The 27,932-nt window shown below is 44.0% G+C and overlaps 1 protein-coding gene across 6 annotated transcripts in view; it reads left to right on the forward strand.

The window, feature by feature from the left end:
* Positions 1-27,932, forward strand: part of GRAMD1B (GRAM domain containing 1B) — a 110,309-nt gene that overhangs the window by 21,167 nt on the left and 61,210 nt on the right. The window contains exons 1-2 of one of the 6 annotated variants that reach the window (XM_057425918.1): positions 8,962-9,971; positions 20,474-20,551. In XM_057425918.1, the coding sequence (XP_057281901.1) occupies positions 9,613-9,971; positions 20,474-20,551 (437 nt within the window). In that variant the 5' untranslated portion in view covers positions 8,962-9,612. Of the gene's footprint in view, positions 1-8,961; positions 9,972-18,685; positions 18,761-20,473; positions 20,552-22,687; positions 22,867-27,932 lie in introns of those variants that run through there. The other 5 variants (XM_057425917.1, XM_057425919.1, XM_057425924.1 and 2 more) reach the window with 5 other exon arrangements.

Here is a 27,932-nt window from a genome sequence, read left to right on the forward strand (position 1 = left end):
TTAGAACTCTCTGAACCTGAAGGAGAAGGGTCCCAGCTTGGGACCTTTCAGGCTGATCGTATCTCTTCATCCTATGCCAGTTTGGTCCTTGATCTGCTAGCGCCTGCTCATCAACTGTTTTCCTTTGTCAGTGTATCTGACATAAGTTCACAACCTCTTGAGATGCTTTTGCAGATGGTTTATGAATAAATGGGCTCTTCCCCCTAGAAAAACCACTGTTGGGGTGAATGTGTCTGGCAACATTTAGTGACAGTCCCAACATACAACGTTGTGTTAAAAGTTGTTCCTGTACTTAACTATGTTGGAGGCAAGGAACCATTTGAAAAGCAAACTCATGCTGACTGTGTAGTACAAGCCAGGCTGTCATCCTGCCTGTAGCTTCTCGAACGCTAGAGAGCAGCAGGGGTCTGCTGGCGAAGGGTCCCTTCTGCCATACTCGGTGTTCAGAGGATCTGCGGGGCTGTGTGCTTTGGAATGCAGGAATAGGAACCCGGACCAAGTGTAAAATGCATCTTGGTTTAGAGACACATTCAAGAAACCTCAGGTTGATCCATCGGGGATGCTCCACTTCAATCACAGCTCAAATGGGAAGACACAGATTGGTAATGTGAATGTAGGATGCTGCTTTTCCAAAATTTAACTGACAAATAAAGGCCAATTTAGTTGGATGAAGGAGAAATCATGTAGATATGTTTCTTGTTTATATCTTTTATCTTATCTTGCTTATATCTTTTGTGTTATGTATAGCTTTTTTCTTTAGGTTATCTGTTTCCCTTCTTCATGTAGACAGCACTGCACGCAGTAGTATCACATTGCAGTCATCTCGGCCCTTGGTTTAAGAAGGAATTTGAAGATATATTTGTGCCCTTGCATTTTGGAACTCCTCCGTGCCTGCAGATTATAATAAGCATGTGGCAGTGGTTACGAAACGTGGTAGGAGCTGTAAACAAAAAGCAGAGACAAACAGCAGAGGGTGCATTATAAAGTAGTCGAAATTACATTAGAGACTGTTTTCCTGTTGCTCACCACTTATAAGTTGCGGTTCAGTCACGGAAGGAGAGAAATTGGCATCGCACATAATAGAACTCAAGATGATGGCTGAGAATTAAAGCTCAGCAAATATTAGTGCCCAAATTTAATTAAGGGGGTGGGGGAAAAGACTAAGATTGTCATACTCAGCCATTATTCATTTTCAGCTAAGCAGATTTTCTAGTTCACAAGCAGTTGGATTCCAATGCACGCTGTAGCTGCGATCAGAAAGGAGCAATAGCAGATTTACCTTTCTATTCACCACCTTGAATTGGATGCTTGTTTTGTCTTGCTCTTGCTGGTGACAGGACATGGAGTTTTCAGCTCTTGTAGCTCAGATGAACTCTGAAGTCTCCTGGACATTTTGACTATCTTTTGAAGATCACCATGTGACTGTGCTTCCTTAAATTAAACTTCAGCAGCTGTAACATCAGACAGCTCTCTTAATCTCGATATTATCGGAAAGGATATTGAGACATGAAATGGCTTTCTCTGAAGGACAAAAGAAGAGTGGGGGTGTGTTGCAGAAACCCTGATATCCAGTCTCAGCAAAAATTTAATGCTCATGTCTCATCACATGGCCTTTAAGGCAAAATAAAGCCTTTTTGGATAATGGTGCTTATGGGAAACTGTTACACTGGCTGCAATCCTGTGAGAATTTGAGAGACTGTTTGAGAGACTGTTTAAAGGGTAGAAAAGCTGATGTGCGGTCCAAACCACTCTGATCACATGTAAAACCTCTTGGTGGTACTCGAATCTAACATGCTTGCTGGGTAAAAATCCTGGTGTACGCATAAATGTAGGAATTATGTTTGTTCAGCATTACTTAAAACCCCAAAGAGCTGAAGTGTTGCTTGTTTGCTTTTACTGCTACTTTTTTAATTGAAAAGCAAAGGAAAGAAGTTCTTCGTTTTGTGGTCATTACTGGTGCTTGTAGCTCCAGGGATGGATGAAATAGAGCACTGTCAGGGCATCCTTAGTGTAGGTTTCCTCTCAAAGCACTTGACTCTGACCTTGATTGAGTGCCTCTGCAGAGCTTGACCTTACTTTCCCCATGAGCCTCACAAGAGCTCAACAATGATAATTCAGAGGGAAAATGCAGGAAGCAGATCTCTGATTGCACTATAACCTGTCAGTTCTAAGCTATTTCATGAAAAGGTGACCATTAGCCCGATGATCCTCAGCAACTCTTTGGACCTAGGTCAGTGAGAGCCTCTGCCACTTGGAATTGTGTGTGTATATTTAGCTTATTTACAACCTATATTAGCAGTGTAACCTGCTGCTGCAGCAAAGGCATCGCTAGCCTGGGCACATGAAATGCAGTAACAGATTGCTGCTGGGGAGATGTAACTGGGAGGGTGGTGTTTGTCTTCTAATGTCTCTAGCATCTAGATCTGCTGCATTCTTTAGTGTTTTGTGGAGGCATTTATCAGCTGTTTCACACCTGCAAATGCGTTCTCCGGTAAAACCTCTGCCTGAGGGACATACTGAATGTGTTCCATCTACTTTGTGACACTGCGTGTGACAGTGCTTTGTGATCTCAGTAGATATAACTCTCCAATACTTATTTACCGTAGTCCCTACCTACTGATGCTGTAGATGTGGTACATATATTGTCTTGTATGTGTTCTGTATATGCAAGCAAGAAACGTGGGTGTGAGTTTTGTAGTCTGTGAATTTTTAACGCATCAAACACATTTATGGCATGTAATGCACATCGATGGAGAGAAATCTGTGTCTTGTGATATGCGTATCTTGACTATGTGCTGGGGGGAACAAATGCATTTCATTCCACAAAGCCAGAAATGCTGGCTTCATTTCCATAACAGCAAGTGCGGGATTATAAATGTGAATGGCAAAGCCAGCTGGAAGAGGCATTTTTCAGTTGTCCATGAAGTGTTCTCTAAATAGCTCTTTTCCAGATATCATGAAGAAAAATGACAGTTGTCCTCAGGCATTTGCCTTATGGAAGGAATGGGCTCCCTCAGCCTTGCTGCTGCAGTTGTGGATAATTGAGGTGGACAGGAATGGTATTTATAAAGCAATTTCTATGTGCTTATTATAAAATGAATTTACCACTGTCCTACTGTCAGTTTAGTGGCTCTTGGGACTACAGAGCTAGTTGTGGTGGTTTCCATTTGGCATTGTGCAGATAAGACTAGAGAAAATGCTCTTCTGGCAGGCATTCCTTTCCCTTTGTGAGACAAAGAAATGTTCTTCTCTTGCTATTCCATAAGAAAAAAGGAGGAAGAACATTGGTTTGGGATTGGTTTTAGTTGTCCTAAAGAGAAGACAGAAGCACTTCAGGCTATTCCACTTCAAACCGTGCTGTTGGTACAAAGTAATGGTTTACAGGTAACACAGTCATTTCTTCTTGTTGGGCTCAGGTTCAGATTCCTGTATTTCCTATATCAAGTCATGCAAACAGCACGCAAGTTATGAGCTGGGAAGCACTGATTTTAGCCAGAGACAAGTTTTAACTGGAGGGAGGCCATCCCAGAAAGGACAGTACAGTACATGCTGCAGTATTCACTGTTTTGCTTTTTGAGCTAAAAGAAAGGCTCGGGTGGGAAGCAGATCTGCATAACCCCTACTTACAGGAAGGGCACTGCATGTATTGTAGGAGTTTGAGATTCGGGTGTCTGAGCTCGGAGTTCAGTTCTTACTGAAACGTATCGCAGTCAAGCAACATGTTTGGGATGCTCAGGGTAGGTGTCCACACGGCATAATCCATGCGGATGTTCTATTATACTAATTTACCGTTTCCCTGTGGTGAGCAATGCAGTGTGCTGCTCAGCTGCACATCTGTGCACCCCTGCTTTCAGTTGAGAGTCCAACTTATGCTACTTGGGCTTGAGTATCAGCCTGGTTGCTCGCAAAGGCTACAAGGTCTAATTACTACTGTGCTGAGCATTTGTTAGGGTGTGATTTGGAATCCAGCTCTCTGCTCCTTGCATGTGACTTAGCAGGGGGGAAGCAAGGATTTAGTTTAATCGTAAGTTTGCTGCTCTTGAGGCAAATAAAACTTGGACATGTTCAAGGTTTTAATGAGAGCTGTGAGTTTGTCACACTTGCATAGGCAATCTTTCATCTTCCTTAACAGCTGAGTGATGTTTTTAGTGTATTAAGGTCCTTGAGCTGGTGTGCATGTTTCTGTGCGCAGGTCTGGGTTAAATAAAGCAAACTCTGCTGACCTGACCTAGCAAAGCAGGTGTTTTAGTTGGATAGGGAAGAATGTGCTGTTCAGAGACGTTTTGTACTTAGAGGCTTGTTCTCCTGTGGTTAATGGAGTGTGCCGTGAGCTGTGACCCATTAGTGAGTGCTCTACAGGAGGAGGAATTCAAAGGAATTTGGGTAGTCCCCTTGCTTCCTTCATGTACAATATATAACACAAACCAAATGCCAAGCTCATATGGAAATTCATTCTAAAGGATCACCCCATGTTTTATGAGGGATGCTATTTATTGACCTACCCTAGAGCCCCTCCCCTAGATTTATGAGAAGAAATGAGCTTCCCTTTGTGATACTCAAGTGAGAGATCTTGAGCAGTGCCAAATAGTTCACTGGAGTTCTAAATAGCAAAGAAAACTCCAACTGAGGAAAAGGTCCTGAAACCTTTGCCCTGTTGTTATCTTCTGCTGAATTCTTATTGCAAAGTCATGACACTGATTTAATTTGTTTGGCTTGCTATCTTTGGCTCCACTGTCCCCTTCAATTTGGAGGAAGAGCAGTACCTGAAGAAATCAACCACGAAAGCATTGTCCTGATGCGGAAAAAAATACAGGCTATGCTGTGCTGTTTGAATGGGGTTTGACAATTCCTGGAATTCTGGGTGGTATCTGAAGAATCGGGGGACTGCTACTGTGTAGGTCAAAATTGAAATGCCTGGTTAAGTGTGATGCTTGGTAAGAATTCACAGACAGACATCTGTAATGGTTATTGCTGACATAAGAAATATCCCTTTTGGAAGGGAAGGGATTTAGCTTAACCTCTAAGCAGAAAGCCCTGTTGGAGACAGCCTTTTTCTCAGCCTCTTCAAGTATTGCCAGCAACTAATATGTAATACAACATATGGATTCCACAAGTGTAGTTTGGTTTTGGTAGAAGAGATTGGATACAACATGGCCAAGCCTATTGCAGCTCCTTTCTCTTGTCACCCATGGTGTTGGTGACAAGAATGTGATTCTGGTATGAGTTACTGCTTCTAATTTTCGGATCGGGTATCCTTCTGTAGCGTGCTGTGTATGGTTTTGCTTTTTTGAGTACCAAAGTGACAAATACTTTATAATCTTATACCAGTTTATCCAAAAGCTGATTTCTCAGTGACTGGAGTTGTGATTGACAGTACTTCTGTTGTTATTGGTCAAAGGACAATGAAAACGGTTCTGTTCTTTGTTCAGGTGGCATGGAAGGAACATCCTCAGCCCTTCAGGGTAAAAATGTGTTTGTTTTCCTTCACAGTGTGTTTTCTGGGAGGTGAGGAGATGTGGAGGCAGTGTTTAACACGAGTAATGGAGACTTGTGGTTGTTAAATGAAGTTCAGGGCTGCTTTCTGAACTGGGCTGCTTGTGGAGTAGGTGATGGAAAAGAGTGTTTTACTGAGCAGGGGAGAACTGGGGATTATATGGTCCACAGGACTGGCTCCATCTTGCTTTGTGATATACTGGGCTATCAGCCTGTTGCTGGTATTTGTTGCCTTGCAGCCTGGGAAACTTGTCATCTGTTTTGTAACAGCACTTGGGTTTCAGAGAACAACACATGCAGGTATCCAGTATCACAGAGCCAAAATAAAATGGACTCTGTGTGTTCAAGTGATAGCAACTGCTGGTTGGTAGTGCCTGATTTAAAGGGACAGAACTGAAGGGAAGAATAATCAGCCAATCCATGCTACTTGCATGTATCAACAAGTCGTATGTCAAACTGTAATAGGCCTCATTCTAAGGTAATATACAAAGAGCAAAGGATGGCTGAAGCCCCGGTGTAAGGAAGTGCTCTGGTTCCAAAGATAACATGACTGTTATTGCAGAAGACTGCTGGAATGCAGAAGTAAACCCAGATAAATATTTGTTTTTCATTTGAACTCACAAAAATACTTTGGAATTTTCACAGGAAAAAGAAGCGCATTAGCTCTCCAGTTTGGAAATGGGGCTTTTGACCTAGCAGGGGCTGCTGTGTTGTGGGCATGGCAGGTTTCTCTGCGCCACTTCTGCACAGAAAGCACAAGGAGTTAAACACGCTGTTGAACCGTAGGAAAAGGCAAGTTTGAATAGGAAGATACAGCTTGACAGTGATCCCCCTGCCTGACCTGACAGAGCTGCTGTAGTCAGATAGTGCTACTTTGTTAGTCTTTTGAACAAGTTGGATGTATCTCCTGTGCTTAAAAACAACTGCTTTTAATTAGCAAGTTGTTCTGTCACAGCGTACTCTCGGTGCTATCTCATATTCTATATTCATCTATTAGGGATGATGTTTTGCCGTCCCTTAAACACAAGGGAAAGCTATTACGGAAAGGATTGCCAAAGAACCTGGGCTGGAATTAGTTTGTGTTCATTCAGGGAAGGGATTTTTAGTTTTTTCAGAGGATTTTTCTTTCTTTTTTGTTTAATTCATAAATCTTCTTCTGGACACTGGAAAAGACGGAATGTTTGAGTGGGAGAAAGATTGTTCATCAACCTGAAGCATTGACAACTATTTGTTGCTCTAATGAATCCGTCATTAGACGGATCATTAAGCTACAGGAGTAGTCATTAAACAAGGATGCAGCAGCGCACAGGCTCTCATGGAGGCAGTCAAATGGTGCTGCTGTGATTTGTACAGGAATAGTGCTTGATCGTGGCTGGTATTTTTCACTCTGTGGGTCAGGCGTTTGAGCTGTCTCTCTTGTTACATAGCTTCTCTCTTTCCTAAGAGCATCAGACAGGTGTCAGCATCTTCTCTCCTAAACAGAACTGTGCTGAGAATGTTGGAGTGCATAGAAGTGTTGCTTACTAACCAGTGAAGTGCTTGGAATTAAAGGGATAGTCCCAATGCATGTGTACACTGTCCCAAGTGAAAGGATTCTCATGGCACAGCCCCAGGTTTGTATGTGTGAAAAAGCAACGGGAAAGGATCCCTGGTCTCGCTGAAGTTGATTCCAGCGTTCGGTGAGGCTCAGGGTGAAGAAATCTTACTGGCATGGCCATGCAAGCAAAAAGCAGACTGGTGAAAGGGCCAGTTCTGCCTTGCTCAAGAAGGTGATTACCAAATGCTCCTTTTGCCCAGAGCAATGTAGTGTGAGTCTCCCGATTAATTAGATGACAGCAGTGGGGAATTTGTGGTTTTGCAATGTCCGCTCTGCAATTTATTGCTGCAGAAATCATGCAAAAGGGCAAACTTTGACCCTTCTTATTTGCACTTGTATCTATAATTGAGTATCTTATGTAGCTGATAAAAGATTCTGTAGGAGATCAGGCTCATTAATATATGAAGCCAGACTTGCTTATGACAGCCTCCAAAGGGCTAGTAAACCCTTCTGAAGTTGCACACGCTGATTTAGGGATTACATTGTGGGGTTTGGATTTCCACATGCCATGAGAAGATGACAGTTAAATTCCTGTGTTAACGGCTAGCCAACAATGCTATGTGCAGGCTTTTAGATGTGTGCTAACATGACAGAAACCCTGAGTCCTTCAGCCGCTTGTTGCCATGCTCAGGTTTGTTGCAGAGGAGGAAAGGCAGAGAGGATGCACAGGTACTTGTGCAAGTCTCAGTTATGGAATGCTGGCATTTTGACTAATCTGTAGATATTAATTTCTTGGAATTGAAAAAGTTGTTACTTTACAAACACCCACTTACAATCAAAAACTTCTATGTTTTTATATGTGTGCACCTGATGCATTGACACCAAGGTGACAGGAGCTCCAGAAATAGATTTGAAGAGCTGCTCAAGCTATTAACTTACAGGATGAGCAGAGCAAAAAGGACAGTACAGCAAACTAGACTATAGTAGAATAAGGACTAAAAAGCCTCAATACAACATACTATTGAAGTGCTTCCTTCCCCCTTGTCCTGCTGTTATAAGTCTTTATCTGATGTCCTTAGTTATCTGTGTCCTAGATGGTAGATTTTGATGTTTAAAGTCCTTGGGAAGTTTATTTTCAAACACAACCAAGGCAGCCCATACAAGGACAACTGTTTTGATTTGGGTTGACAAATATTTTCTAACCTTAAACTAATATTTTTTAAAGGCTCAGGCTATTGAACAATGAAAACTGAAGCTGGGATTTTGGGATGCTTGTTTTTCCTGAGAGCACACTTGAAATCCATTCTAGTCACTTCCTTAGGGAAGAAAAGTTATGTCGCTTTTCCACCTGAACATACAGCTTCATTCAGGGGGTTTTGATGGAGAATGTCACGCTGGTTCTTGTCCTGAGGCTGCTTTTCCTCCCAGTGCGTGACTCTTGGTAGAGATTCCTTAGCATATTAAATGCCTGGGGGTCTTCTGTTTTAGTGTGTGTCTCAAATCTGTTCTGCATGTCTGCTTGTCTTTATGTGGTGTCTTTGTTGGTTCCTGGACCTGAGGCCATCCATCACCCACTGTCATTTTGGAAGCAGCATTGCTCTCCAAGTACTTAACTAGCTTTCACACATGTGAACCCGAGCTATAAAGCCGACCAGCCTCCCCGTCCTGGTGCCATATGCTGCTACTGCTTTATGGCTTTTCCCCCATCCCTTTTCCTCTCTGTGAACAGTCAATGGGGACTAAAAACCCCCCACCTAGTTGTGAAAGAAGGCTGAAAGTCCAAGTTTGCTTGCTCCCTCCCTCCCTGGGCTGGGCTGGCTGAGCAGGAAGGTGGGACAAGGAGAAAGCCTGTCCAATTGCCTGCTGCAGAGGGCTATTATTGCCGTCTTAGCCTTTTTCATTCGGTTGATTTGCAGCAGCAGCATATTTGGTAATATAAACCCTGTCCCTTGGAATTAAGAGTGCGGTTCCACTTGCAACAGCTGCCTGCATATGTTTTACCGGCTACAGGAAAAGAACATGCTGCTCCTGCTCCTCTTTCTCCTGATTTTTATCTAGTGTTGTTGCTTCCCTCCCTCTGTTTCTCTCTCTGACCTCCTCACAGCTCCACGCCGCTCCACTCCATACTTGCTTCGTCTCTTGAGAAGACCAAAGCTGAGTTTCCTAGCGCAGCCCCAGGAGATTTGCTTTCCTGAGCCAACATTAGGCAAAGAAGACAGAAGGCAAAGGGGGACTGGGGGGGAAGAAGCTGAAAGTGAGCCAAGCCGTTGCTGGCAACCTTCGTCTCGGTGCTAAACCTGCTATGAGAGAGACCAGGCAGGGGAGGGACTTTGTTTTGTAGAGAGGAGAAGGAGAACAACTTGACACTGGCTTCCCTTGTGGCATGTCTGTCCTGAACATCCCCACCCCGCTGTGTGTTAAATGAAAGCACGTGAAGAACATGGGGCTTCCTGCTTGAGAGGGAGGGCAGTGCTGGACCGGGTGAGGGAGGAGGAAGGCAAGCCGCAGTGTCGTGGTGTGGTTTACACCGGGATCAGAGCTAGAGTGCTTGGGGGTGGGAGCAGAAGGAGAAAGGGCAACCGATGCCAGCTGCCAACATGACAGAAACCCTGCAGCTCCCAGCACTGCAAGTCCCCGAGCAGCAGGTGGTGGAGGGGGGCTCTGCCTGGTCCAGCTCCTCCACCCCGACCCTGCGCAGGAAGCGCTTCAAGATGAGGAGGATGAAGAATGTGCAGGAGCAGAGCCTGGAGGCCTGCAGGTATCAGGATCCATCCTCCAGCAAGGAATACCTGCAGCTCCCATCCATTGAAATCACCCCTTCCAGCGATGAGGACACACCCTGGTCCAACTGCTCCACACCCAGTGCTTCCCCACGGCGCAAGCGCTTCCTCCTTCGGAAGTGGCTGCGTGTGAGAGAGAAGAAGGAATACAGTGAGAGCAGGTATGTTTTTGGACGCTTCCCCTTCCCTGCTTCCAAGAGGAGCATGTCCAGAATACACAGGGAGGGTCTGTTGTTCCCGTAGAAATCTCGGAGTGCTTCTCCCTGGCACTTTGTCCTCGCCTATTGGCTGGAATGGGTAATGTAGCTGATGGGACTTGCTGGTGATGGCCTAATCCTTACGTGCAACCTTCTCTGACATCCATTCTGCATCTGATACTGGGAGACTGTGAGGACAATAGTCCTTGTGCCTAGTAGGTGGGTCTGCATGTCAAGGTGTCAGCTCTTGCTTCCTTTCCAGAGTTGAAAGTCGCTCGGTCCTTTGGCTCAAAAGGGGACACATAATTAATGAAGAAGTCCAAGAGCTTGTCAACACAGGGAAATTAATGCCAAGGGGGGTATTGTGTGGCCATACAAAGACAAAGCTATACTGTATGTAACTCCCTCCAGGTCCTACCGGGGTATACAAGTATCAGTGCATCAGGGTATGCAGTATAGTTGACCTCTAATGGGAGAGCGGGATAATCTGCCTTTCCTGAAGACCCACAGTATACCAGGCACCTCAAGTTTTCTCTGAGACATGAGTGCATTGTATAAATCTTGAGGCGTGTTTCCCATAGGGCAATTATTCTTTACTAGCTTTGGAACCCCCATGCAGCCTGTATGTGGATTTATGCCTGAAAGTATGTACTCACTTCCATAAGAACAGAAACTTGTCTCTTACTGTTTCTGCACCCAACAGGCTACACTGACTCACTGCCTGTATTGCTTAAGTGCATCTATGAAACTAATATTATACTAATCCACCCCAATTAGTTTTGGGGAAATCTCATCAATAGATGCATGCCATGAAGGATTTGATAATCCTTCTTTTATGAAGTTACCATTGAAGGACATCTTTTGGTTGATGATTATTACTTATTTTCACTTAGTGTGATGATACAGGTAATGACTCAGTTATAGCTTAGCAAACAGGGAAGATAATGCATATGCCCTATCACAAAGCTCAAGCCTGAAGGACGGCTTTTCAGCTGAAGGATTTAATTTGGATTCATTGGTGGCAAGTGTGTTTGAGACAGAGGCCAAGACATGTTTCAGTATGAATGCAGAAGAAAACTTCATCCCTTCTTGCGCACATGGTATCTCCATGGCTATGGCATCTTTCTGCTAACTCACCACTGGGACATTTCCCTCTTAACCCTGGTTATGGTTTTGAAGCATGACTGCAAAAAAAGCTGAAGAGGTTGATGGATTAGGTGGCATTAGCATACCAGAGCCAGCATGGCACCTCTTGCTTCGTATGTAGCAGGCTGTTAATCTTTCGCAATGGGAAACACAATGTTTCCTAATGGAATTTTTCCCTTTCTAGTCCAAAGGAGGAAACCCAGACAGTTTGCCAGTGACTGTGCTGAGCCTCTGGGCTTGTAGAATGCAAAGATCATCAGCAGGCTCTCAAAACTCGGCAGGCATGGAAACGACAGAGAGGGCACAATCTGTAGGGAGTTAATCACAGAGTGATGAACCTAAAGGATGCTGTGGCATTAATGTGAAGGAGACTGGCAGCTGGTACTGTGGTGTGAACCTTACTATGCCCCAAGGCATGTGGAACCCTGTTCTGAAATACAGGGCAGGAAGCTGCCTTTATGTAAGGCAGATAAATACTGCCTGTCTACCTTCTTCTGCTTCACACTTGGTCATCCAGAGCACTGGCTCTTTCTTGCTGTTGTTTTATTATGACGTTGCTGTTTGTAATGTTATTTACTGTACTGAGTTTGTTTGAAGACAGCAGGGGCTATTGAAATAGAGAAAAGGCTCAAGTGTTTTGTCCAGTTTTTTTTTCCAAGCCCTGTCTCAGGGTTGAGCAACAGTGATGATGCTCAAAGTGTCCAGCTGATTAACTTCGAATTCAATTCAACACTATTGTAACAGGGATCCCCAATGTGGTCAGTGTGCCATACATCTACTGGGAGCAAGGGCACGCTATGAAGTACACAGGTTCCTAATACCCACCTGGAAAAGGTGGCTGCATCGCATGTGGTTCTCCCTAGAGGGGTGAATGCAGTTTGCTTCCAGTCACTCCCTCTTTCTAGTTAAATTGTTACGTAGCAGTTTGATAGGTATTTTGGAGTCCAATAAGCTTTACCCCATGATGTGGCCAGATTGTGCCTGTTTGTATGGCAGGGTTTTCCTGGGAAAGCTGGTAGTTGAGAGCAAACTGTGCACCAGCTGACTTGTTTCAGTGATGCATGTGTTGCTCACATGCCCCTGAGCAAAAGCGATAGCTCTGTGACCATTAGCATACAGTAAGCATCCAAGTGAATAAACAAATGCTTTTAGGACTCAATGCTGTCCATAAAGCTCCAGGTCTGATGAAGGCTGGCTGCTTTTCTCGGCCGGAAACTCCAGCCTACACAATGTTCTATATCTGGGGCTAGTTTTTAACAGCCTGGATAAAGTTAAGGCTTGTTTACCTGCTGGTTCTCTAAAAGCTGTTAGGTGGCTGATAGAGCAGAAAAAAGGCTGTTTCTTTTCCTTAAACAGCAGAGATGGCCTCTAAGAGCTTGGCTTGCCTATGATACAGTTTTGTTCAAGGTGAAAGAGCAGAAAGAAGCCCCTCCTCAGGGGTAGGAGTTTCCTTGTACTTTGCCCTTGTACAAAAGCATGATGATCCCTACCATGTTGGGTGCTCCAGGGGTCTATATAGATGATACCATACGATTTTTGTAAGGGATGCAGACAGCTTATCTATCCTCCTTATCCATCATTTGCTACCCAGGTAATGATAGAAGTTATTTACCCACATACAGCTTTATAAAGCAGGATACCTTCTCACAGGTGCACAGATTTTTTTATTAAGGCATGATGATGTTTCTTTCCTCATAGGTAAGTAGATGCAATCTGTTAGCATTTTATATGTATGTAATGAGTATGCAGTATTGATGTGGGGATGTGAAGGCCTATCTGCTTTAATTTATTATTTACTACTTAGTCATCCTTGCTACTAATCTCTGGAACTGCATTTGGGTCTCGATGTTAAAGACAAGAACTGCTGAGAGGGTAGATCACTTGGGCTTAAAGGAGTGCTCTCCTTTTGGCTTAAGATCAGTATTGGAATCAGATGGGCCCTGTGCCACTGTTGCCTGACTTAGACTCCTGTATGAAATCTCAACGACAGTACATATATAATAGTTGAGGTATGGTAAATACTTGGTTCTTGAACAGTTTCCTGTGAAGATTTCATGCAGAGCAGAGACTCTACTGGTGTGCTCCCCTAGGAGGGGAGAAATAGGCTAGAATGCCAAGAATGCTAAATGGTTTGTATTCTGTTTTGCTTTTGTTATTCCTTGCTGAACATGCTTTCATGGGAGGTCCTGGAAGCTGTTGTGTCCTAATGCTAGACCTCCCTTTCCCTTGAGCTCCAAGATCACCCAGTTAGTCTTCTGTTAATGCTTGTCCTAAAGATAAATGTTTGGTCAGTTACGGCCTCCAGACTAGGTAATGGTGACATTAAAAACATTGGTGCTCCAAAGAACGTAAAACTGGCTGTGGTTTTTGTTGGATCAATGGGGAATAGATTGCCTCAGAATAGCCTCAGTTTGGTCTCCTGCACAAAACACTTACTGAAGTCCTAAATGACAAGTTGAGCTAAAGGGAAAGACCTATCCTAAAATGCTTCTAAGATGTAAACCTGAAATACATTATTAGGAGTATTCCATCTTACCTTAGGAAAAGTTACATGCTGGGGAGATGGAGGCTTCTTGGGCTGCTGGACGCGCAGCCATAGAGGTTTCATAGACAAAACCTTGGTGGACTCTACCTCTGTTCACTTTGTGCCATACAATTCCAGGAAGCTGCACAATGAGTAACTGTGTACATTTTGTAGTTCTCGATTTCTCTGGCTTTTAAGAGCTTTCATGTTCCTGGTTTAGGACAGAGGAGAGGAAGTGGGGCTTCTCCTTCATTAGAAACCCAGCAAGCCGCTGCAGGAAGTGACAGATGTGTGTGTCCTGGGATTGCTTTTGGAACCTGTGACAAAATCCTCCCTGGAACCTCATTTGTGTGAGGAGCTGGCAGTTTCCTGGGGGTTTCATAATGGAAGAGGCAAACGGGTTGCATTCTTTCGTTCTGCTTGTGGCCAGAGTCGGTTAATTGGGGCTTTGGGGAGGACAGATGTCAGACATGGTGTGTTCTGACACGTTGGCACAAATTGTGACATGTTTTAATACCGTCCCATGCTTTTGGACAATATCTCTCCGTGTTAATCATTCTCGCATCTCCAGAAATCAAAGCTTTAAATGTAGTGTGTATCTGATGGGTTGCATTTGGGACTTGAATACATAGTTGGATAGTCAGTACTGGAATCGGTACTTTTGTTCATCTTCGAAACAAAAGCAGGAAAAGGGTTATTTTTTACATGGCTCTCTGCAGTAAAGCCGCTCATCTTCTCTGCTTTTGGTAGTTTCAGAAAGTCCGTAAGCACAAACTTCCATTTCTGTGGTATCTCTTCCAATCTAAAAAGTCAGAGGGCATGAATGATGGCTTAATAGCAGCTTGGTTCCTTTGTGAGCCTGCGAGTTCAAGTGAGACCTAATTTGTGCTTCTGCTGAACTGATCTTTTAGGTTGCTGCATGCATATCTCTGATGAAGAGTACTGGTGTACTGGTTGCTGTGATTGCAGACTTTTGGCCACGATGTGTGCCAAGTGGCTGTGAATTCCACCAGTTCTGAATCTTCCTGCCTTTGTGCTGTAGTTTGTGGTTTCCCTTTCAGTATCTGTGTGCTTTAGGATGCGCAGTGACACAAGAGTATCAAAACTGATTGGTTTACAGCCTGGAACTTCATTGCTATTGGTCTTACCTAGTCAGCAAATATTTACCATTGGACTGTCTCAATGTGATGCCCTACACAATGCTGTGCCTGTCAGTGGTATTTAACAATTAATCATCATGTTCATTACCATGGTTGTTTTCCACCAGACTGTGTTTTGAAACTGGAGATGTCTGTTGTTCATTGTTGAACAGGATGTTGATGAAAGGGCTTGCCTTGACAGCTGTGAAGGTTGATGCTGGTGTTTTCATTGGTGAAATGAATGCAGTGAGAGGAGAAAACTTGCCCATCTGTAGTGTTTTCCAGCAAGGAAAGGTGACTCTATTACAGAGTCACACTCTGGCTTTCCAACTGGTTCTAGACTAAACAGTGCTTTAAATCCCCCATTAATGAAACTGAGTTATTAAAAAGATATGAAGCTCTGGAGTAGGAAGTGTCCCTTTGGCTCCAGGCAATGCATGCTTTAAGGTTCAAACCAGGCACTTGAAATTTCACCTTTTGGCTCTGCCTGCTATTTGTCCCACAGAGCCACTGCATGAGCTTATGTACAAGTAAGTTTTCCTCTTAGGTTCCTATTTCAGTTGCAATGAAAAGTGATCAGCAACAGGGTGCTTGCACCTATTTCTATGAAGAAGGGCAGTCCTTGGATGGAGAGCAAGGCTGTGTAAACAAAGGATGCTGTGATCCTTGGAAATGTGGTACCCGCTTCCCATGGGGCTTGCTATCGTTCAGCAACCACACTTTGAACACGAGTTCTCCTTAGCTTTTTTAGTAAAGCCTGATGTTAGCTTGCTGTCTTCAGTGGTTAAGAGTATGTTTCCCCTGAGAACTTTGTATGTTGAGAGTGGGAACTTGCAGCACCTGTGGGAAAGCTGTACCACTGGAGGTGATTGGCTTTTAATCCAGACTGAAAGCTTTAGGTCTGTCAAAGGACAGCCCTTTATGCCAAGGGAGACTGTTACCCCTTGGAACTTAGGTCAGTGATTTCCAGTTGGGTCCCTTATCTTTTCCTCCTTCCCCTTCACCTGACAGTTTCTTGACATCTGTAATGGCACCGACATTTACGTATCCATGCAACCATGGTAACGTGGTGCTTTTGATGACAGGAATTTGATTTGCTTAGGACAAAGAGGTGCTGTTAGGCAGCTGGGAGCGGGAGGTCTGTTTCTGCTGCTTCATGAGAAGTACAAGGAGGGATGTGTTCTGGAAAGGACGAGCAGAGCAGGAGAGTGAAATGGAAAGATAAAGTTGTTTTGTCTTTGACAAGCTCCTGTGGGAAAACACTGAGGGACCTTTTTCTTCTGGCACACCTGAGGCTTGAAGTTCAATCTAGTGTTATTACCCTGTTTGTGTCGCCAAGGAAAGATGGGCAGAAACACCTCTCAGGAGAGTTTTCAAATGAAAATTGTTTGCATATCGTGGGATTCGCTGTCTAAAAGATTCCCTTTTCATAGTGAATCAGTTAGACTTAATTGAAAGAGAGTTTTGGCTTAAAATACTGTTGATTTTGACACTAAATACCATTTAACAGGCATAATGTATTTGATTTCTTTGCCTGCTTGGAAGTAACCATAACTTGCACCAGATATTGGGACTGCCGTGCTGCTTCTGGTGATAGTTCTTCCAAAGTCCTGGTCACTTTGTGGTATACTTGAAGGCAGGTAAATTCAAGCCTTTGTGCTTACAGCTATGAGGATGAAAAGAGCTAAGTGCTCAAATAGCCAAAAAGCTTTGTAAATTGTAACAGAAACCTTGATGCAAGTTCAGTGTTCCATTAATTATAACCTGCATATCTTTTAGTTCCCAAACCCATGTTAATGGAAATATTAATGTATCGTATTTCATATAATAGTAGCTTTTAGTTCCAAAAACTGTTGCCACAGCTGCTGAAAGCCATTGAAGAATGTGTCAACTGTCTATTATTCTCCTTTTGGAAATGCTTAATACTGAAGCCAAAGCCTTATGAATACAGGGGTTAATGAAGCAAAATGAATACCAGATATTCATGTGGGTTCAGCCCTGGCAATGTAGCTAATAGCTGTGGGTAACAATAGCCTTCTGAAGGCCACAGATTTTTGGGTAATTCTCCAAATTCATTAACTGATTCTATCTTCCAGGATACAGCCATTTTTTTTTCCCCTTTGTTTGCTCACCCCATTCATCCATCACTGTTGAAAGACCTCTCCACTGAATAAACCACACGTGCGGATATAAAAGTGTGGTGGACTTCTCATCCGCATCTGGAGGCTATAGAAGTCCCAGAATACTCCTACTGTGTGAACACTGACCTGGGTGTCTGAACTGTGAAATCCACACAAATACCTTCTACTAGAAAACCTGTTTAGCTTTAAAAGCCTATTCATGCATAAAATAAGAGCCCTTGACTCTGCCTTATCATTCAGAGACTGAGATCTCGGAATAAAATGAGGCTTATTAAAAAGGCAGGCAGATAAGAATAGTACAAAATCTGGCTTTTGGCTCATAGATTCCCAAGACCAAGTGCAAGAGGGAAATATTTAAGACACAAAAGCAAGTTTTGCAGGGTTTTTAGTATCTTCGATCTGTTCATGTTCACTTCTGGTGAGAGTTAGAAAACCTCATTCTTCTGTGTTACTGTCTCATGCGCGTTCACCTAAGTATATGTGTGTGTATTTGGGTCATGAAGTCAAGAAAAACTAAGACTTGTAACCACTTAAAACTTGTGGAAAAGGAAGGTATTAGAGCAAGCATTCATAGGAGTGTAGTCGGTACAACAGTGGTGATGGGTCTTCTGATGTGGGAAGATGAACTGGCAACTGAGATTATACTGTTGAGAGAACAAGAATTACACCACCAAATACGAATTTGATCTTGAGGATCTCTTTTGCTTTATACACCTATAAGGGCAAACTTGCTCAAAGAGTATAGGGTTCCTTCAACTGTAAAGTTGACTCTTAGTGTTCTTCAGTATGCAGAAGTCTTGCAAATAGTGCACAAGTGATTTGAACAGTGGGGGGTGATGAGAACACTTGTTTCGGTCAGTAGGGAAAATGTTTCCTCTGGACTTTGGCTACTTGGGTAAATTGTTTGGGAGCAGTGAGATGGAAGAGTGGTGGAGGTAGAGTCCTGAGCTTTAATTGTTAAGAACAGATTAACCTTGCCTTTAAAACTCTTAATGTCTATAGTAGTAAGTCTGAATGGTTGCATTGAGTCAAAAGCACATGGTATAACCTTGATGTTTAGTGTCTTTGAAATCATAATAGAGAAAGGGGCAACCTGTGCCTGTGTACCCAAAAGTTTATGCCTTGTCCAAATGCAGGTTTATCATTGCTGAGTTTTAGAATAAGATTGTTTTGCTGATTTCCTGTGGTTTTGAACCAGCTTTTGGCCTTCTCTTTAGATACAGAACTGTCATAAGCGTACCTGAAAGCTTCCCCTATAGCACTGTTCAGCACAAATCATACCTTTGTTATCTGGTATTATTTCCAGTATAGCAACAATAACTTATCTCAAAGGAACACTGTTGCCTTAAAAGCAGGTCGACTTAAAAAGGACTGTAAAGCATAATAAAACAATAGACCCTGCATTTCAGCTGCTCTCTACACTTCATGGCATTTAAACACCTCTGCTGTCTAATATCCAGAATGCTGAAATACCCTTCTTTGTGAAAAGCTCACAAAGCTCCCATGTTGATTGTGGCAAATAGGTGGGTAAAAACTGATTTCTCCTGGTTCGAGTTGGTTTCATTGCTTGTCTTCATAGGGGTAAGGTCTTGCCTTGCGAGGTGTTGCAATAACAGGATTTGTTTAAATTTTAAACCTTCATTTAGAGGACTTTCTGAAGGAGGAATTTACTCATGGGTGGGTGAGCAGGAAAGGGTCTAAGGTTCATCTTGTATAGGTGTCCATAAGTAAACTTTCACGTGGGATTACCAGCACTGAAGGTGCTGTCTGTCATTGGGCTGTGATAGCAAGAATTTTCCTTTGGTAAGTTTTGTTGTATTTGTTTGATCTCAATGGAAATGGCAAACTCTTGTGGGAGGGTTTCTTTTATGCAGAAACAGTTACAGAAACAGTCCCTTTCTCATATCCAAAGGGTGAGAATCCCTTTGAATTAGGAGGGGAAAGTGTGGTTCCCTTTGTGCTCTTTGCAAACCAGTTCACTGGGCTGTAATTAAGCTCAGAAGTACAGGCAAGATGCTTCTTTGCTTTTGGGGGCACGTTGCTCTTACCCAGCTGTTGGTTTCTAGCTCGAAGCCAATATTCTCTGATTATCCTTTCTACAGTGAGACACTTGAAGAAAAGCATGAGTAAGCATGTGGGTGTAGGAGCAGAAAATTAGATCTGTCCCCTTGCTGAGAGGCTGGAGCAAAAACGTTTACGTGTCTTGGCTGTCATGCTAAAACTATACAGTGGGCAATGGGGAGGGAAGCAAGCCAAGTATGCTCGGTGGGGTTGTGTGAATGTGCCCACGCAAGATGCATGCCTCCGTCTCCCATGCGGTGCACGGACTTTATAGCTGAAAGGGGTAAATGTTACATGAGGTTTTCGTGGGTTTCTCTGTCCAACTTCAAAGGCTAATTTTCGTATCACTTTTTCAATGATTTTTATAAATACTGATCCCTCATTACTTACTTTTGAGAGCTTCAGCCTGTTCTCTTTCCTGTCTTGAGTAAGGTGCAGTTTTCTGGCTCATGTTCTAAGCAGGCAGTCTTTTAGTACTATGTTTTGTCGAAGATTACATGTTGCTGGCTGAGAATTATTGCTCTTTAGAGTGAAAAGATGCAGTTTGGTGCTTTTGGGGACTGTATTTATATTTCTGTGCCGTTGGGCAACGCGACATGTAGATCAGCGTACAGCGCAGTGGAAGCTGTGATTGCAAGCATGCGTACGCATACCTTGAGCTAGTTTTATTTGAACAGCCCAGGTCTTTCCAACAGTGGAACCACAGCCTTTTTAGCACAACCTGTGTGCTCAGGGATGTGTGCACAGTGTCCTAGGTGGGACTGTGCAGTTTGTGCTGTGTTGCCATGACTCTATAGCCAGTGGTACTGAGAGAAATCAAATCGAAGCTAGCTCTGGGCACATCTGCTCTTTGTGCTGCAGTCTGTTACCTGAAGGCAGAATCAGATCTATCTACTGCTCAGAAGGGAAGCTCTTGCAACGAAATGAAGCTGTAGAAATGAGCAGCAGGAACCCTGATGAGTCCTAGGAGCAGGTGGAAGCTGCTAGGAGGGAATAAGGCTAACATCCATAGAAATGAAGGGATTAAAAACACCTCCCCAAAACACCTATTTAAGGGTGGAGAGTGACATCTTGTGGGCTCTGCCCGCAACTCTCCACCAGAATAAACGGCTGCTCATCCTTGGCAAGTTTGTTTTAAGCACGTTTTTGTGCCACTGCCTAGAAGAGGGGATGCAGCAGTGCGGTATTTGAATGTAAAGCTGTAATAGACAGGGATGGCAGGGTGAAACAGTGTATAGGCAATGGGCATGGTCACTTCTGTGTTGTAGAAAGCTTTGAGGAAGGTGTCACTAAGCAAGGTTAAGAGGCTTCAAACCACTCATGCCTGTTGTCAGTCAGATATGAACTTACTTTTTCTTTGCACCCCCAGATATGAAGTACAAACCTTTTCTTGTTCTGTATTGCAACCGGAGTGTTTCAAATCTAATTGCTTCTGTTTTCCCCCTTGTATTGCAGCAGTCAGCAGAGCAGCCAGCAAAGCAGCCACGATGATGACTCGTCCCGGTTCTTGAGCCCTTATATGCGTGACGACAGGTAAGACTGTGACTGAATGGGGGGGAAAGCCTGGAACCGCTCGGTAAGATTACATGGGCTGGGCTGGTTGAACTCCTTATTGTCCCTGTATTTCTCAGGTGTTCAATAAAAAATGTGATTTACATTGATCTTATCAATGTCTAAACATATGTAGTAGAACTTGTGGGACAAATGCATCCAGCTCCTACAGTAACCTGCTTTTTCTCTTGAGACCTGTTCCTTAGAACTGTAGATGTGTATTGATGCTTAGCAGCTCTGATCCTTAAAAATGGCCAGGTGAATCTTTGTATGTGGTTCTTGTCCTCAGCAAAGGCAGTATTAAGACTGGCTTTGTATTTCACTTCTGATGTGCTGTGACAGTGCGAGGTATCTAGAACTTGGCTGGGTGAGAACTGCTGTGAAGTTCTAGAAGAAACTCAAGTTCCTTGTACTTTGGGTTGATAAATGACTACTTCAAACTGCAGCACTGGCACAAAAGCAGTTGAAAACCAAATGCCTATTTTGGTGCATGACTTACTGTTGTTGCTTTGCTTGCAGCCAGATGATTGAGTTTAGCTCTATGGTGTAGTTCATCTTTTGAGCCTGAATCTGCTTCATTTTCTTCTGCTGTGTATGAACATTGAGCCCTAAGCTACTACCAGGCCTGTTTCCCTACTGATGTTCTTGGGTCCAGTGTTACACTGGACTTTGGTTTCTGAAATTCCCATTATTTTGTTACTGCATTGCACAGTGGAATTATGCTTCATTTCATTTGACTTGGGACTGCCCACAGAAGGGCATATGCTGGGATTTAGGAACTGATTCCTTTGTGCTACCGCACAGTGGGTTACACGAAGCATCTGAATATGGCATTTTCCATTCTGCCGGCTTGCATCCGGGCATGGTCCCTCGCAAGAGTGTTGTTTCAGGTCTGTTACTCAGTGATTCCACATAAGCTGTCGCCGAGGTCAGAGTTCTTTCTTACTGTGTAGTAAGTCAGATGGTTACCAACCTCCTATACCCTGCTCTGGTATCAAAGGCCAATGGATTGAATAAGAACTGAGTAGGCATCTGAGGAATTGACTCACTTGAGAGAACATCCTGACCCTGAAGAGCTAGTTAATATCCCAACAGGGTTTGGCTCAGAATTAGCACTTGGTGGCTGTAGCTAACCTTTCCTCCATATGTTTCACTCCAGTTACCAATCTCGGATGCTGTGGAGCCTGGTACAACAGAGCAGTGAGTGGTGTTTGCAACCAAAATGTGACAGCAAAGCAGATGGGTGCTTAGGTTGTCATACCTGGCCTTTCTTTGTGTAATGCATGCTGTTATACCATTTGATCCTGGATTTCATGATTAAACAGGGTTAGGCCTTGTTAATACTCAGATGGAGCATAACAAGAAGGGAATTTTGAATTGGAAGCCTGCACTTTAAAGCCTTTGAACTGGTGCTAAGAATATCTTCCTGGCCGGAAGGGACATGTTTTAGGTGCGGCACAATCAGCTCTATTTATGCAGAGCCAGGGTGATGTTGAGCCTGCTGACCTCGCTTACTGGGGACCTGCAGCATTCCTGCTGCCTAGATTTAATTACAACTAAGTTTGTTTTCATGGAGGATACTGATCCTAAAATGATCCATACAGGGACTAGTAAAGTGCCTTTGCTGCCTTGGTTGTTTTCCTCCTTTGCTAATGTATTTAACCACAACCACCCAGGCTTTCAGCAGTCCTTAAGTTGTGACAAAAGCTGGGCAGAAGAGGGGAGAATAAGAAACCATGTGGTATATACTGAAAGGTGCACCTTTTCTTGGCACGCTGCCTCTGCTATCACAGGCAGAAGGAGCCAGTGCTGCACTTCAAGGATCAGAGCAGGGAGGATCTGCATCAACCTCAGTACAGCTGGGAAAGTGCTGAAAGAAGCTACCACAGCCAAAAGTAAAGGGATGCAAAGTTGATTCTGGGGTAAAAGAGAGGAATACATAGCTGAGAATGGCTGAATATGAACTAGGCATAGGCAAGATCTCAACGACATGTCTTTTCTTACCATAAAAGTCGTACCCAGGAGTGCTGCTAGCAGTTAACTCCCCTGTGATGGATTTCCAAGGACCATGCTCCGACCCTCAGGTCTTCTCGGGGAATACTGAGACTTCTGTCCTGCTGATGAATTCAGTGCAAGTCTTCCTCTTGAGAGCAAGTGCTGCTGTTGGCTTGTGCATTGTGAAGTCCTGCCATGGTCCAGAACCCATCCCCTGAAAAGGCATCCTGCAGCACAGTGAAGCAGGTCTGCCATCTGTGTGCATCTTCTCTGAGGAAAAAGCTTTCCTTCCCCAAAGTCATGTAAGTTGTCTTGTGTCTATCTATTGTGGCTGGTTTATGCTGAAGGGGAGTCTGTACAGCTCTAACTGCGTGCTTTATGGGTGGTATTTTAGAACCGTAAAGGGAGAAGTTAGTTGGACAGGCTGGAAAGAAAGAGCCAGGTTTTGTATGAACTTAGGGCTCAGTCCCTGGCTCTTTGATTGCTTGGGTGAGTTTGAGTCATTTCATGTCGCTGTTTATGAAATAAGGAGAATTCCTTTTTTACCTCACAGGAATACAAGAGGGGGTGAAGTTAATTTGAGCTGCTCCCATGCTGAAACAGCAAGTACAGAGAGAGGCAGAGCTGAGTTACTGAGTGTCCACACAATTGTGCTCACAATAGCAGCTCAATTTACAGCTGCTAGGGTGGGTAAAGTTGGGATGGGGACTTGGGTGAGATGTCTGCATGCAACAGACTCTGTAATCCCTGTAACGAGACAAGGTTATGTGCATGAATTACCTTGAGCTTTCAGCTAGATGAAGTCCAAGTTCATGAGCCTGTTTCTGCTCGGTCCAAGGACTTGTTCTTTGTCATGACACGAGGCACCCATCAGTTTTAGGATGCACAATATGTTTCGGTTAAGAGTAAATGTGAAGCTGCTGAATCAGAGTCCTTCGACTCTTAGATTCAGCCTAAGGAGGGGAGAAACTGTTGAAGAGAGGGGAGCATGAGAAGTACAAGGATGGAAAGCAATAGGCTATTGGGGAAATGGAGAGAAGTGAGTGGCAGTTTACAAGAGATCATATAAAAAATTACATTAACAATTAAATGTAATTTGTAATATTTGAATCAGAGACCCTATCAAATGGGAGGAAGGAAGGAAGAGCAGTTATAAGTCAGAGTTCGATAAGTCCTACATCTTGGCTGCAGCTTAACTACCCCCTTAACCTGTGCAGCACCTTATTCTGTTAGTTCCAGGGCTGCAGGGCTTGATTTTCCTTTGCATAAGCTAAAGAGGGTTTCTTAATGGCTCAGAATTCACAGAAGTTGCTTGCAAGGAGATTAGGGAACAGCTGAAGACAGAGAGACTAAGAAATAGTTGGCTGCCTGGATTCCGAGGTCACACTTGGAACGTGTGCCAAAATGACATCCTTGGGGTGTGTGTAAGAGGTCAGGGTGAAGTCCGTGTCTTATTTACGTACCCAGGGGCTTGCTTATGCTGCATCTTCCTAGCCTGTGTCCCTTTCCCCTTGATAGAGGTGCTAACACGCTGTGCCCCTGCTTGCCTGCAAGTGGAGGCACAGCAGAGATTTGCTACCTCTGCAGCTTCACGGAGAGCAGAAGGTTTTTTTCCATTGCTTGGAGCAGCTGAAGATAGGTGAGAACTGGGAGCAAAGCGTGGCTGTGCGTGCTTGGTCTGCTCTCGACCGGGGAGGGCAGGGGTTAACCAAGGGACCCTGGTTTGTGTGTCTGGATGTGATGCTTCTGCCAGGGACAAACCATGCAGCGTGGTGCGGGCCTTCTGCAGTATTAAGGAGAAACCCTTATGGGGCTAAAAGGGAATGGATGCTGTTGTAAAGGTGGTGGTTAAGTAAAAGCCAGCTGCTGCTTCCTACTGTTAAATGTGAAATATGGGGACTTCTCTTCCAACAATGCTCATTGTAAGGGATGAGTGCATTTTGAGTCCTTGTTAGTAATGGTCCTAGTACTAGTCAAATCTCTGAGTAGCTTTTATCTATCATGGATGGATGCCTGATGCATCATCTTTAGGGAGGTTTTCAAAGGTGGTGCTAAAGACCTTGTTGTGGAGATGACTTGGAGGCAAATGAGCTCTCAGAGGGCCCCACATCAGAACCCTGATGGCCTTGCAATAACTTTGGGGTGAGTTTGGGTTTGCATCTAGCTCCAAACTGAGTCAGTTTGACGTAATGTTAAATAGAAAGCTACATCAGAATGGCACAAGTCTCCTTTGTCACGCAGGAAAGGTGGTTAATATTTAGGTTCAGAGCTAGTATCCTTTTTCCTCTTTCACCTTTTGGTTGGTGCTGCTCCCTAAGCCCCCAACATTGACCCTTTTCTGTAGGGAAGTGCAGCTTAAGATCAGTCCTCTTCCATCTGGATTCCTAGATGGGCTACTGTCAGCAGAGTTGCAGTGAATGGAAGCATCACCTGCTCTCTATTTTTCATATGCCAACATTGTTTTTTCTTTTGAAGATGGGCTGCTAATTGCAGAGTATGCCTGTGTTCTGCTGTCAGTGGAGGTAAGGCTGTATTGGGTTTGATTCATCAAAGTTGTACTGTACCTGTGATCTCCTCTGTTCTCAATTCAGTCTCCTTAAGATAAAAGGACAGCCCTTCGATTTGAAGCAAGGGGGATAGTCCCTCTTGTTCCCCCCTCCATGACTGTGAGGGGTATGGGAGGACAAATGCATCTCCTCTGGCCTTACTGGGGCCAGAGACAAAGAGGAGACCTTGCAGGATTGTCTTCCTTGTTCTTTTCCTGTACCTGGTGGTAGCTGTTGCTCAGTGCATCAGTGCGTGGAACTTCTGAAGAGTTCAGAGCAAACTTGGTAACAGGGTAATTTTGTGTTATCTATAGTAATGTAGTCCAATATCATACCTCTGGGTGTTACCTGATTGCCACTCATGAGACAGCTTCATTGGTGTCCTGAAAAGTAAAATAGAATGGATCACTGTCCAGAGCAGTAGACAGTGATCAGTCAGTCCGCAGACCGACACTGTCACAGTGGGGACACCGTCTCTATTGGACTAGTGTCAGTTAAGATCAGAGAAACCGTGATTTGCCTTGCATATCACTGAATGCAGAGGAGGTCTGACCTCACAGGGGTGCATCACTAGCTCGTGATGCTCAGGAACATGAGGAGGAGGTGAAGAGGCGTCTTAATGTCCCACTTTTCCCTTATCTGAGACACTGGGCAGAGTCCTTACACTTCCTTCCTGCTTCCAAGTGCAGAGGTTTCAGTTGTGTAACTGCCCTTCAGTTAATGGCCACCCCACCAGCTCTGTGGAGCACTGGTAGCTCTCTTGAAGCATATGGAAAAGTGGCAGAGAACATCCAGTTGTTGACTAAATAAAAAGCAAGACCAATAAAGACAGACAAGGCCACTGTGGGCTTCTGCTATAATGTTAGTCTCGGAGAACATAACTGATTTCAGCCTCACAGAGCTAGGGAGTTTCAAGGATGCAGAGGGGTCTTTTAGGGAGCCTGATGCTTATTTCTTTTAGCATGTGGCCAGGCTTATGCAATGTGACAGGTACCTATATTGCAAGCTTCAAGTATCTAGGCAGGAGTTTCCCAAGTTGTAAAACCCATCCCTTTTGATGGGGATGCCTTTTTAAGCTGGGATATAGCCTGGGACGCATCTAGGGGCTGCAACTGTCCTTATTGCATTGCATATGCCTAAATGTGAAGGGTATGGGAGTTTTAGCTGTACGGGTGATCTCTCTTCTTCTTGATAGCATCGCTCCGTTGCTATGAGTGCTAGAAATCACTGCAGGGTTTCCTCAAAAAGAACACAGTGTAGGCAATACCTCTTTGTCTCCCTGTCACAGAAACCCACCTTGCTTCATGCTGGGAACATTTTCACTTGAGATATCATCAGAATCCAAGAGGTACCTGTCAGTCATGTCGTGACTGAGCCTGGTGCTCCCGCCGCAATGAAAAGCGCTCCAAGTACATTGTTCCTTGCTTCCATCTGATGCAGTGTGACAGATTGATGCCGTGCAGTGAAACAAAGGTGGTATTAAAATGTGATGGGACGGTGCATGGCTTTTCAGGTCTCCTTTTTCTACCCTCTTTTCCTTGTGATGGGAAGGGGATATTTGGGGAAACAGGTGGGCAAACACCAAAAAAGTACATCTCAAAATATCCCTTGAGTTCTGTGTTACTTTCTCAGTCTTTAACTAGGTCTCTTCCTCTTTCCCCCCCTAAGATAGAATAGCTGCAAATCTAGTTTGTGTGTTACTGAAATAATTTTGCCTAGGATCCATTGCATGGCAGAGATAAGCAAGTTAAAACCCACTTGTTGAGCCAATAAATTGACAGCACTGGCATATGTTGAAGGGCAGAAACTGAAGGCTTATGTTTTACAGCATTTTTTTTAGTTCTCCCACTTCAATTCTTAGGAATCTGGGACCACAGTATCTAAATCAGAGCTGGCATCACTGTTCACAGGCCTGGCTTTCTAGCCAATTGCTTAGGGAAGCTGAAAGCACAGATGGTTCTGCTGAAGCTTCAGACTGCAGCTGGAGGACAAAGGGCTGTTGACCCATGCTGCTGCCTCAGCTTCCCCGAGACCATGGCAGGTTGTATGGGTGGTGGAAGGGGACCTGGGAACAGCTTTGGTTTTCAGCTTGAATCCATGTGCTTCTGCCCTTACAGAGACCTTTCCAGGCCCTCATTTACAGTGCAGTCATCAGCTCTTTCTGAAACCCAGCTGCAAGATATTTCTCATTGCTTTTCTATAGGGAAAAGTTCCTCCAAAATCTAAGGCCATTTGTCTGACCTGGGCATTCAAGTTGCTCTGGATTTGTGTGGTGAAACATCCTCAGAGCCTCGTTGGAGGTAGCTGCTATCCATTGTTCAGATTGCTCTTGATGCAAGTCCCTGAACAAATCAGCTTTTCCTTAACTTCACAGTCAGCACATAAACATTTTATCATGCCTCTTCCATGCTTTTAGTGCTATATATTTTTTGGTGCACGCAAGCGATTGCAATCCTTACCCTGGAAAATATGTGCATCTTTACACTTCATAGTTGCCTGTCTAAATGGGGAAATACCAAGCACTCAAAATGAGTTGTAGCACAAAATAAAGAAGGAGAAACAACATGGGGCAGGGAGGAGGAGAATTATGTGGTGATGGTAAGTACATACTTAAGTCTTGCTGCGTTCCATGGCCATAGGAAATAAGATGCTGTTTGGAAATGCAGTGCACGAAGAATAGCTGCTTGACGTACGAGGAAGTTAAATGTTACGTTACAAAGAGATGCCTGAAACTCTGTATTTTACCTGCTGCTTCTTGCAGATCTCCTCTCCATCCTGAAAGTCTAACTCCTTTTAGTGGAGCATTGGACACAGGAAGAGGA

Source organism: Pezoporus wallicus, unplaced genomic scaffold, assembly GCF_028554395.1.
Source record: "Pezoporus wallicus isolate ANWC-B61680 ecotype Strahan unplaced genomic scaffold, APGP_CSIRO_Pwel_v1 contig_8797, whole genome shotgun sequence".
Taxonomy (NCBI): Eukaryota; Metazoa; Chordata; class Aves; order Psittaciformes; family Psittacidae; genus Pezoporus; species Pezoporus wallicus.